This window comes from Sinohyriopsis cumingii, chromosome 7 (assembly GCF_028554795.1).
Source record: "Sinohyriopsis cumingii isolate HCF-2022 chromosome 7, ASM2855479v2, whole genome shotgun sequence".
NCBI classification, from domain to species: domain Eukaryota; kingdom Metazoa; phylum Mollusca; class Bivalvia; order Unionida; family Unionidae; genus Sinohyriopsis; species Sinohyriopsis cumingii.
Genome location: NC_142967.1, coordinates 109,081,878 through 109,095,051, shown reverse-complemented (window position 1 = coordinate 109,095,051; position 13,174 = coordinate 109,081,878). Strand labels below are relative to the sequence as shown.

Here is a 13,174-nt window from a genome sequence, read left to right as displayed (position 1 = left end):
ATTTTGTTTTACAAGGTTCACAATTTTAAGTCAACTACTAACCCTGTTATTTCGTACTCAAGGATCCACATCTTTGAATTATTTTGTTATTTTTCGTTGTTTAGAACACTTCTTGGTTATTAATATGCTTTTGTAAGATTTTATTTCTATTTTTTTATTAAATACTAATTTTGTGAGTTTCTTTTATATTGATTTATTTTATTTAATATTTATTTTAAAAAAATTCTTTCATACTCTCTACCACATCAATCTATGTAACTACCTGTCTATGACCACAATACTGTGGTCGTGTTGACCGGAAATGATTTGTAAGGATTATCCAATAGGGCAACTCAAAGGACAAGTACATTTCAGTGTGTCTAACACATGGACATGTGTGCAGAGTAACGCCATATATGGCCTAACCCACATGCACCAGCTATTCAAACCACTCGCTCATGAGATCATTCCTCCTAGTAGAAAGGATTGTACATAAGGACTCAAAGTGCACGAAAATAGTCTCCGTAAGAAGATTCTAACACTTCACTATTCTATGGAACTCATTCTATTTCTATTTTGAAATGCAAAGTCTTGACAAGAAATTATAGTTATAAATTAACGCAAATTTACCACTTGGTTAGATTTCTTTCTAAATACCGTAACAAATGTTTTATACAAAGATGTTCAATTACAAAATATCATTTCCGAATAACTTGTTTTCTTACCAATTCGATTAGCGTACTATATTGGTTTTCGTGTTAATGGCAGAATGTATAGGGGACGTAAATGTTCTTAAGGTCCAACACGATATGGACAAATGGTAAAATGCCTCACAGAAACAGGTATCTTTTAACTATTTTAGAGAACTAGTTTGCCGCTGGGGAAATAAAAATTACAGTACTGAATGTCTTGAGATGTACCCATTGGTTAGTAAATAGATTTAATATTTTCCATTTTCAATTTCCGGCTAGAGTTAAAAGTTCTTTGTATTGAAATAACCTTTTTTCGTCTTCTAATTGTAGCCATTTTTACACTTTAATGTGACTAGATTACGACTAGAGGTTGACAATGCGACTGCATTATCTTTTATTTTCTTTCAGGATTGTATTCGGTATTGTTTATATTAGTTGTTGCATCAAAGGGAGCAAATATTAGCTGAAATTTTAATCCACGCTGACTTTGGCCATAATTTCAGTCATATCGCTACGATGTCTGCATTGTGACAGTGTATAGTGGTGTCTAGCACTGGGGCATCATGCTGCAGACATGTAACATGATGCCCCACCCAATCACATTAACCTGACACCAGGCCGACCAGTCCTAACAATAACCTCTTAATGCTGAGCGCCAAGCGAGGCAGCTGTTAGTACCATTTTTGTAAGTCTTTGGTATGACTCGACCGGGGATCGAACCCACGATCTCCTGCATCCGAGGCTGACGCTCTAACAACTAGGCCACCGGAGCGGTCCTTTTGAAATTTACCATTTCGCTAGTAACCGAAATTAATATGTTTCCATTAATAATTTCGCAAACTCCATGCTATGTACTATAGCTGATTAGAAAATATTTGTCTTTATTTTGATATTCTGTATTTAATTTCCTTTTGCTTTATTGGCATATGAAGTCTGATGAATGGAAGCATGTGGTCTGTGTGCTACGCCAGTGGAAAAGAAATATTCTTTTTTGTTAATATATTAGTTTTAACTTCAGTAGGAAATGAATTAATTGTCCGACCTCTGTTCACTAAACATGTAATGAAGCACAACATTTACAATGTATTTTATGTATCTTGCTCCAATTTCAAATTCAGAAATTGTATCCGCCCTACTGTCATCATGATTCGGTATTTATACTGCTTCTTGTGGACCAATATTTACTGCATATTATTTTACATCATACAAGTAGAAGCAGACCGTTTTTTGTCGTAATATTGTCGTGTAGAATATTGCGTAAATATAAAATGGGAAAGAAATAGAAAAGCACATGCAGCAACTACATTTTTATATCAGAGGTATAATTTAGAAATAGTAGTTGCATACGTGAATATAGAACATGTGGGAATAGCACAATATAACAATGTGATTATGATATCTACGTATATTCATATTCTTAGTGGAACAATATAATATAAACCTTCCTAGATTGCTTTGGGATTATTTATTCTTCTCTGAGTTCTATACACATTTCCCATATTAGACTAAAATTATATATGTTTTCAACTAAATCAAAAGGACAAGTTTCTCTAACCTTTTGATATTCAATCCTTAGATCATGCGCTAAAGTGAGAATGTTATATACAAGTCTTTCAAGTCAAAATAGTTTTATTCAGTAACTCTTAATATCAAATACTACAAAAGATATCTCGACATACAGTATTTTGATGAAGAAAAATATTACATATTGTGCAAATAATTTATCAATATTCACCTAAGATCATGCAAATAACAAGTGTTAGTATGTACAGACTGGCTTAGCAAAAATCATAATTTATACGTAGTTCAAAAATCTCTTTCCCAATTAGAGTCCACCACATAATTTTAAAATTTCGAGTATCATACAAAAAGTAGTGAAATTACGTCAAAACGTAGTTATTTAGATTATTAAATTCTAACGCTTCAGTATTCTCAATTTTATATACAAATTGACAAACAAAAATTAAAAAAAATAAAAATAGGCATAATCATTAAATCTACAGGCCTGAACTAGGGGCTGCATATGCATGTGCACATTTTGGATCGTCATAAGATACATATTTAATTTTAGTTCATTTGATAAGTTTCGTTTACTACGCCGAATATTGAATCCTAACGGAGATATTTATATATCATGAAATAACGATAAACTCCTACTTCCACATATGGCAACAAACGCAAAGGAAACAACTGAGACCATCGTGCATTCGAGTTCGTCAAGAAAATAAAGTTGAAATGAAGTTTGTATTTTCATTAGATAACACTTTTTCATGCGTAGTAACATTATAAATGCTTCAACTGAATTCTAATATAATAGGAGACCTACTTTTCTCATGTATTTATGCATTTATGCGTGTATTCTGGTACCCGTACTTTTCTCATGTATTTATACGTGTATTCTGGTACCCGTACTTTTCTCATGTATTTATCAATGTATTCTGGTATCCGTACTTTTCTCATGTATTTATGCGTGCACTCTGGTATCCGTACTTTTCTCATGTATGTATACGTGTATTCTCGTAATAGATGGTTCCATCTGAAAATCAAAATGAAAACCATAAGTAAAGTTTGAAACGCTGCTTTATGATGATGACGATTTTGACAACTGTGAGAGCTCCTTGACTCGAAAACGACTTGAATACATTAATTCAGAATCAAAATATCATTAAATATTTTTTGACTGTGACACTGTGATGCCCTCTATATCAATAAAAGGTCAAAATATGCACATTAGTCTGCTAAACATGCACAATCATGGCATACATATCGATTAGGGCTAATAATATATCGTCTCTTTGCCATCCATTGCAGATACAATACATGAGGGGAAAACAACGATGAAACATGACATAATTTTCATCGTAATCCGGATCACTCCCAACTATTAATTTCCTGAGTTTGCACATCTTTACATGCATCAGCGGATGTCATTGGCAAAGGTGATTCTCGGTATCAATTTTCTTTACATATTAAACATTGAAACATTGATAGTATTGTTAAAATATATACATCATTACTATCATTTACGGCTTTCATACCGATCACAATATTCAGATGATAGAATAACGACATAATTTGATCTCGTAATAAAAGCTACTCTGACAAAACTACAAATCTATCCCAAAGGATGTTATATAAATCAAGAAGCCACTATATCAAAGTAACAAACCAGTATGATACTTCTCTTAATTTATTATGTAATTTTAAGGACTTCAAAAGATGTGACCTTACCATTATTGCATGATCAGAAGATAACCCTCGTTACATTGCAAAATTTGTACAAAACGTAGTTTTGTATTTAGGTTTGTCATTCAATTTATCCTACAAGTAGTAATGATGCACAGAGCAAAAGAATGGCTGAGATTTGAAAATATAATATTGTGCTACTTTAAATCATGCATCTCTGAAAAATCATTAAAACTTGATAAAAAATATTCTAAGATTAGAAACTTGATTGCGTCTAATGAGTTGCAAACAAACAACAAATCGATTTACATCAACAAGTTATACATTGTAAGCATACTTATATATATATATATATATATATATATATATATATATATATATATATATATATATATATATATATATATATATATATATATATATATATATATAAATAGATAGATAGATAGATAGATAGGTAGATAGATAGATAGATATATGAAATACTGAAGAATGATTTCATTTTTCATTTAAATGTCGCAGTCTTTTATTTGAACAACAAATTCAGGAAACCTTGACATACCTAAGGGTTCCATAAAAGAATGAACCTCTGCCTTGCTGCCCACTTGATTCTCATATTCGTTACAGGTGATACTACTCCCAGGAGCTTCAGGAATCGGTCTTTCTAATTTCGATCTATTTTAATACAATGTACAGTGAGACTGACTTTTGCAAGATCAGTGACAGGTTTTAAAATATATATGTTTATGAGTAATCAAAAACAGCCAATTTTCTATTCAAATGCAATCAAAACCTTTTCAATCTTTAAGAGGAATTAACATGAAAAAATCCAGGAATAACAACCAAACGTTTTGTGTCCACACTACCAAATGTTTTGTGTCCACACTACCAAATGTTTTGTTTCCACGCTACCAAATGTTTTGTTGCGATTCTTGTGTTTAGCCTTTAATGATGGAATATTCCTTTTATTTTTTGAGGTTTCAAACTGCTTGGGCAACACGAAAAACCTTATAAGCAATAAACATACTTGCTTCAATGAGAAGCTGACAATTATTGACAACGTCTCTAATGCAACCAAATAAATTCGTCTTGCAGACCTGAAATCCAGAAAGAGCCTGAGTACTTACATATAGGTAACACAGATTACACACAATTTACAAATATTCAATGCTGGCTATCTGCAATAGTAGATAATACCTTCTCATTATCTATATATCTATTATACACACACACACACACACACACACACACACACACACACACACATATATATATATATATATATATATATATATATATATATATATATATATATATATATATATATATATATATATATATAAAGAATGAAAGTCATATGGCGAATAGCAGTTATTTCAAGTGCACTGGATGCAGCAAGGGCTCTTGCTTGTCAAGGATTATTTAAGATCAATGTAATACACTGACTACGAACAGTGCAAAACTATTATCTAAGTAGCCTAAGCACTTTCGACTCTGAATGAGTCTTTTTCAAAGGCAAATACAAAACATAGACAAGACAAATAAATAAACCTGAAAAACCGTTGTCTTTGCAAAACGTTTCATCATGACTATGACTTGTATCGGATGCTGGAAGATATTTTATAGTGACCTAGATATTGATGAGCCATAGCGACATCTGTTATTTTATGTAAATTTATGTACGCGCAAATTATATCCTGGATATTTCATTGTTATAGTTGTAATTAAAGGTTATTGGGTGACTGATAAGCGAATTTAGAGAATTGTTTAAAAGAAAACATGGCGACAGCAAAATGATAATTTTATTCATAATTGCAACTATAACAATGGAATATCCTGGATATAATTTGCTCGTACATAAATTTACATAAGGCTCATCGATTTCTAGGTCAATATAAAATATCTTCCACCATCGGCAACAAGTCACAATCATGTAAAGATTTGCAAAGAAAAAGGTTTGTCTGTTTTATTTTTTTTTTTTTTGTCTTGCGTATGTCTTGTATTTGCCTTTGGAAAAGACTCATTAAGAGTCGAAAGCACTTAGGCTAATTAGATACTAGTTTTGCACATTTCGTGGTCAGTTTGTTACACACACACACACAAAGACACACACACACACACACACACACACATATATATATATATATATATATATATATATATATATATATATATATATATATATATATATATATATATATATGTATATACATATATATGCGTGTGTATGTATAGCTATGAATAGTATGACACACCAACAGATTTTGTTATACATTTTTCTTGGAGGGGAAACGAGGATTGCCGAGTCTCCTTCTAATGAAAACCTTATACAATGAGTGGTATATCAAATATACAGCGTAAATATTATACATACATTATATTTGTATAACATACAAATATACATACTTGGATTCCCAACCAGTGGCGTAGCTAAGATATTGGGCCTTTATGCGGGCCCTTACGCAAAGCTTATTGATAGGCCACTGCCTAATCTATAGTGTAAAAATTAATTTGTAGATCAATATGCTTTGCATAGTCTTGCTTTATGGCAGCTATGCCCGTTTCCAACGCAGTTAAGACTGACTACAAGAAGCTGTCTATTGACGGAATGAATAAACTCTGCGTATCACTGTACATTGTCTCCGCCGCAAAATGTAGTTATTATTCTGAAATTCATTCTTGAGAAATAAGGTCTGGCATGGCACGAACTAAACAAACTGCCTGGAAATCCACAGGAGTTGAACATATACAAACTTACACGTTTTTCTGTATTTTAATCCTTTTTTCTTGTTCATTTTTCCTTTTGTCCTTTCTTATTTTTTAATTTTTTTTCTCTTTTTACCATTTATCATTTGTAATCAATTTTCTATTTATTTTTTTATTATTCATATGTGCACGAAATTGTGAGAATTTGTGTGTACTGCTGTCTACATTAATCAATGGTTGACAAAAAGCAAAAGAGTATAGGAAAGTACAATATTATACATTGGTGTGAGACCTACTCATTTAAATTAATTTTCGAACTACTGTGAGCTCTACTCATATCAGAACGAATACTGATATGTTTCAAGTGGGAGGCTACAAACATATACAACCGACCGATTCAAAGATAAACACAAACTTTCAAACAAAGCAGGAGGGGAGTGGGGAAAGTCAGAAGCTTTTGGCGTTCCACTCCCAGGCTGCCAGATATTGGACTTTGGTTATGCCCAGAATTGTCCTCGGCAGTCAGATATTTTAATGGCATTTAAAACACAGGGGAATAATATTGGCGGCATTGATGTTTTGCTAAACACGGGGATAAACAAGTATATCTTGTACCCCAATGACCATGGGACTCCAATCCTAGAGGCACAAAGCATAGAAGTAAAGGGAGTTATGGCACAGGTGGACAAGACTACACAATAATCATAGCGGTAGAGGCAAAGGTGACGGATGGTTCCGTCTTCGGTCTACCTCAAGAGATAGAAAACAAAGAAATAGTAAACAAAATTGAGACAAAACTGAAACACTAAGGTGAAGAAGAGTGCAATGGCAACAGTATGTTTTAAAAATTACACATTCTATAACCAAATCAGTGATGACCTGTGGTCAGATGATTACGATCAAGACGTAGCCTGATGAAACATTACATCAGAACCAGAAGGGGTTGGGGGTGGAGATGGGGGAAGGCTTAAGTTTACAGCCCAAGTAGGGGTATGTACCGGCCTGAGCGCGGACTGGAGCTTTAACCTCAACTGATCCTCAAACATAATACATTACTAAAATGTAACCAACAATACAGAAAATGGGAAACCCAATAAGTACTAATAAATTAATAAACATAATGCTCTTCTCTTTCTCTTTTTTTTTCCTCTCTCATTGATAAACTTTAGAGGGACACAGGGAACCTGCGTATGGGAGAAGTATGACGGCACAGACGTCGCAGGCTAAGTCACATGGCGCTACGCGAAGTGAACAGGCCTGTGAAAGAGTCTCAGAAAAACCCATAAGAAAGATATGGACAAACAGAACACATAGACGGGGTGATAGGAATAAACTCAACACTAAGGGTTACTCATTATAACGTGTACGGAGATAACTAACACAGGTTTTACCTATTTGATTTCAGGCCCTTTCGGATCACTTTTCTGATTTAAAAATACCATATACACAAGATATGACCAAAATTAGACCACGCTGTCAGACAAGGCAATGCCCATAGATTAAGAGAAGCATGATGGAAAATAAAGGAAATGTGGCTCATTAAATAGGGCATGGCCGTCGCACTCAAAATAAGTAACGTCTCACCATGAACACACATACAAAATAATAGAATTTGGATTTTGTTCCTTTATAAAGGCAACTGTTTCTCATCAAATTTAATATCAGAATTCCAAATGACCGAATATTTAATTGTTGGACCAAATATCCAAATAACAAAATAATGTTTATTATTATTATTATTATTATTATTATTATTATTAAATTAATCAAATCATAGGAAAAATTGAGGGGAAAATTGACACTAATGCTGTCATTACATATAAATCTATAACATACAAACAGAATAGCAAATACACATCAAGCTTATACAGGACATAGATAACCCTTAGCAAAGGTCAATTAAGAATGAAAGGGAAGGGAATTCGACTAGGACATTGAAGCCTAGTTCGGATAAACAACCCTTTAGAATATACTTGAGGAAAAAATAACCCATCAAAAATTTGTATTTAAATAAATGTTTGATCGGAATATATTGTAAAAAAGAAACACGTACACACACACCTTAGGGAGATCCAGAAACAAATGAAAACACTTTTACTGTTTATGGAAAGGGGGAGGGGGCATCTCTCTGCTGCCCCCTCCCAAAAAAGTAGTTAATACAATTTTGTGAGTAATCGCAATATTCTTTGCAAATTGATGAGTTGCTGTTCTAATTTTTGAACTTGAATTTTATTTCGTATCGATTTAATAAATGTTAGACACACTTACGATTTAAGTAAGAAAAGAGGATCTAAATGAAGAAATGAGAGCACTGTTAACAGAGCAATGTTAAATACTTGAATATTGAACGCGCTGTCTTTCGCATATCGACTCGCATATTGAAGAGTTGGAAATATAAACTAAGCAAAATGAGGAATCAGCTAGAGATAATTTAGACATTTCAATCTACTTACAGTTCACCTAAGTCATTATCATGATTTATTTAACACTGTTACCAATCGTACAGTTCTTTGTATTAGCAGCAAGGTTGCTTGTGGACCGACCTGTTTTAGAACACACCCACCTGGGGTGTTTTTCGAATGATCCAAAAATGATGAGATTTTTAGTTTTAAAAAACACTGATCCGAGCCTTGTATCTACCACAGACGCATCAAGGGGGTGATGTCCATGGGTGCAGCATAGGAGTGAATTGACCGTTTTGAAAACCAAACCGAAGGCAAAAGGTTTACAAAAATAGTACCTGTAGGTGGAAGGGGGTTCTAGCGTGTTATAAAATAACTGACCTATCATTGATCTACAACAAAATGAATCGTATCTTCAAAGTGGTCAAAGAAAGTTTATATCGACACAATGCGATATCGTCTGTTCGGATGGCGTACATTGATTGTAATGAATCCATGTGGTGCTCTCTGAGCATGTGCAGAGACGTTTTTAAACTGAGTTATGTCCATGTCACCGGGACATCAAGTCTGTTGAATATTTCGCAGTGTATGTGTATCAACGCCGTTAGCGATAACCAAAAAGTACAGTTATCTCTGATCACTTTGAGGATATGAGCACACCACTGTGTAACGTAAATGACACCTTTATTTTGATGTCTCCCTCGTGAAAATATTCTCTCTTGGTTTATTTGTTTGTCAAGCATGATAACGTCGTAAACCACATTATTATGAACACTAACATCAAGAACTTCGCCCGAAGGTACAACATTGATGTCTGTGATACAATCAACAACACCTGTATCTGGCGACAAGGAATCATCGGCGATTGAATCTCCTGCAACAATATCGCTAGCGATATTGCTGAATTCCTTGAGGATATCATAACATCGTTAGCCGTCTGCAGATAGCTCTACTAAAAAAGTTTCTTTTATGTCAGCCATTTCATTATCATGTTGAGCATACTTGAGTTTTACGATATCTAGACGGGCCAATGATAAAGGCTCGAACAGAATTTGATATTGTTGAATGGTGCTGGAAGAGAGGGTGGTGCTTGCTTTTGTGACGCTGAAATGTCAGTCACGTTCATACTGTACGAATATGTATTATTTATAAGCATGAGCCTATATTGTGTTGGATGCAAGGCGAGCACCTATATTATTAGATTAAGAGGAACAATGACAAGGAATCGTCGACGGGCACTTGCAGTCAAGTGTATAAAATACGGAACAAAAATATAAGTTTCTGAGTTTTCCTATTTCTAGAAGTAGTGGCTAAAGCTGAAGCTGTGATAATGCAGCAGTACTCGGTAGATTACAGGGAACTCCTTGGACTAAATACCGCGTGCGAAAACATATACCGGGATATAATTAGCGTGATACTGGAACCCGACCTGGTATGAGGCTTGGCGAGGGAAACCGGCCAAAACCTGACGAACTACCAGTGAATGAATTTGATCCGGCGCGCCATGCTCCTGACGTTGCTTCAAACAATAAAACTCTGCGAAAAAGACATATCGCTGATGTCAAGTTGATTCACACGCTGAAGTCAATAGAAAATAATATGAGGGAGTCACTTACCAACTGGTTCATAACATCAGCTCTGAGTGGTATGTTAGTGGTGGGGGTCTAAAGGGGAAACAATTGTCTGGTAATTAATAACGGAACAAAATTTAGTATAGTCCAAGGGGATACTGGGAGGATACAGCAGCGAGTAGCAGGCTGGCGAATTCAGCAGGTTTCACGCTTGGTATTGCCTCAAATTTGTTATCAGTCAATAGGGCAAATTTACAAACAGCCACCTAAAATGATTCAACATATGTGTTGACGGTAGGCGAAGTTGCTAGCAAATACAAGGAAGCGCAGCCGAGTTTGAACGAGTTTATAAACGTGGACCTTTATGATGGCCACGATTGCTGCAGGTTGATCTTGGTAAAGACTTTATTGATTCAGTAACATCACTTATGTAACAAAATAATGTTGAATCAGACGCAGACATGTCGAAAGACATCTTGATCAGCCAAATGTTGAACGATTGAATCGAACACTTGCTGTGCGATTGTTTGGACATCAGTAACCACAGGAATTGTTGTTAAAGTACATAACTTGTGAATGTTGCAAGACTACCAAACGTAATAGTCGCGTTTAACAGCTGCGAAACCCATCGATGCAATCGGAAAGAAACAGAGCGGCCAGACATGACAACTGGGCAGCAACGTAACAGTCGGGTATTTATATGAACCTGGTGAACTTGATGGTGGCAAAGAAAGAGCAACTGGTCCTGTCTGGGGCGTAAACACACATACACTTTTCAGCATGGTAACAGCGACGGGCAGGCCTGCAATGTACAGACTAGCAGCTCCTCATGTGGATTTAGCCGTGAACAATTGCAAGCAATTCCTGAAAATAGACAATTACCATTAGCATGGACACACTAGCAAATCATGGCACCAACTCCTTGACTTCAGTTAAATTTAACATATGTCAGAGCCACATTTTCGCGTGTGTGGCCCAAACTGCTATTAATTAGGTCTTCGGTAAATTGTCTAAGGTCATTTGGAAAATAATGCCATAACGTTATTGTGTTACAATAAGCGCAGTGATTATATTTGTCGTTGTTTCAACACCATGAAAAGTTCAGGATCAAAATCAAACACGCGTTAAGTTTTGGGGTTATATCGCTGGTAGCCAGCTACTTTTGTCTTTTTACCATGCCGGTAACTTAAGTTCAGTGAATTGGCACGCAGGTGATTTTAGTGGGGATCCGTTGGATACTAGTATTATTAGAAGTGGTTCATTATAAACCATCCTGTGCAGCTGAGACATTCTTGTGATTATCGATACTGTCGAATACACTACATTTGACCATTTGACACTATCATCGACAATCCAAAATGCGACGAGTGATATGTTATTGCATATTCTAGAGTCAAGCATTACGATTGTGCTAGAACCTTTTCAACAACCTCAGCAGGAACAAAAACATTATCTTTAAGAACAAGTCTTTGCTGCACCATGGAGCCGGTTACTAGAAGATCAACGAGAATATTTTGAAGTTGAGTATCCACTGGAAGATAACACAGTGGAGTGGGAAACATTCCTTATCAAGTTCAATTTGTTTTACTTTGAAGTGAATTGCTAACTACTTTCCTCGATCCAACTATCAGATCATTAGAGCGCCACAAGTTCAAGAAATCATCAATCACCGTTTCTGGATTTACACTGCGCATTATCGCATATTGAATACTGTTTGGTTTAAATCTGTTCAACGCTATTAAGCCTTATGGTCTTCGAGCATCTCATAATAAACGACATCTTTTTGAGTCCTTTGTATGAAGATTCACCAGTAAACATAAGAGGTTGACCTTGATCGTCACACAATATAATAGCCGTTGATTTTGTTGATAGCCAATCAGGAAATTCGTGTAACGTGTCTTTTGATGTAATACATATTTCGTCCCAAATGATGATTTTAGGAATATATTCTTTGCACAGCAGTCTGCTGGATCTTGTTTATTCAAACGACGACCAACCAAGCAGAAATAGCCAGATGAATATTTTTTGCAAACTCAAATAATTCAATCTCGACAAATCCAGTTAGATCAATTGGATCTCCATTGGATTCCACCGACAAGAGACCGTTTATTGAATTTCAGATAATTATGTGCGTTTGATGACCAAATAGCGTGAAATACGGCTCGCACTCACCCGTTCTCCCAAAAAAACTAGCAGGATAACAAGCTACCATATCAACATACATTACGTCATCTGGATTATATTTGGTGTTAAAGAGACCTCCATGTCCTAATTAAATAAATGAACGCTGTATATCCTTAAGAAAGTGTCTAGGTGTTTGGCGCCAAGAATGTTTGCCATCAATCATAAACAAATACAGATGCGATTGTCAACAATATTTCATCAATTCTTCTACGACTTTTGTGTCGCCGGTGTATTGTAATGCTTCTGTTTCATCTGCGTATGAAGAGATTATACACGATAAAATTTGCCAGAACTGATCAAACCGACCATTGGATTCCGATTCTTGATTGCTCTGAAACAACCAGATTGAAACTGATCGTTTTTACCAATATTTTTAATTTCATCAAAAGTATTACCATTATAAAATCTGGGCGGAAATCATGTTACTCTGGCTGTCCACGCATGAGCGTTGTGG

General features: G+C 35.0%; 1 protein-coding gene across 1 annotated transcript in view; it reads right to left on the bottom strand.

The window, feature by feature from the left end:
* Window positions 1–2,282: 2,282 nt before the first annotated feature.
* LOC149795916 (uncharacterized) overlaps window positions 2,283–13,174 on the bottom strand; it is an 81,912-nt gene continuing 71,020 nt past the window's right edge. The window contains exons 14-15 of the mRNA XM_089965829.1: window positions 4,420–4,532; window positions 2,283–3,207 (exon numbers count right to left, since the gene is read on the bottom strand). Coding sequence (XP_089821955.1) covers window positions 3,167–3,207; window positions 4,420–4,532 — 154 coding nt within the window. The 3' untranslated portion in view covers window positions 2,283–3,166. The remainder of the gene's footprint in view (window positions 3,208–4,419; window positions 4,533–13,174) is intronic.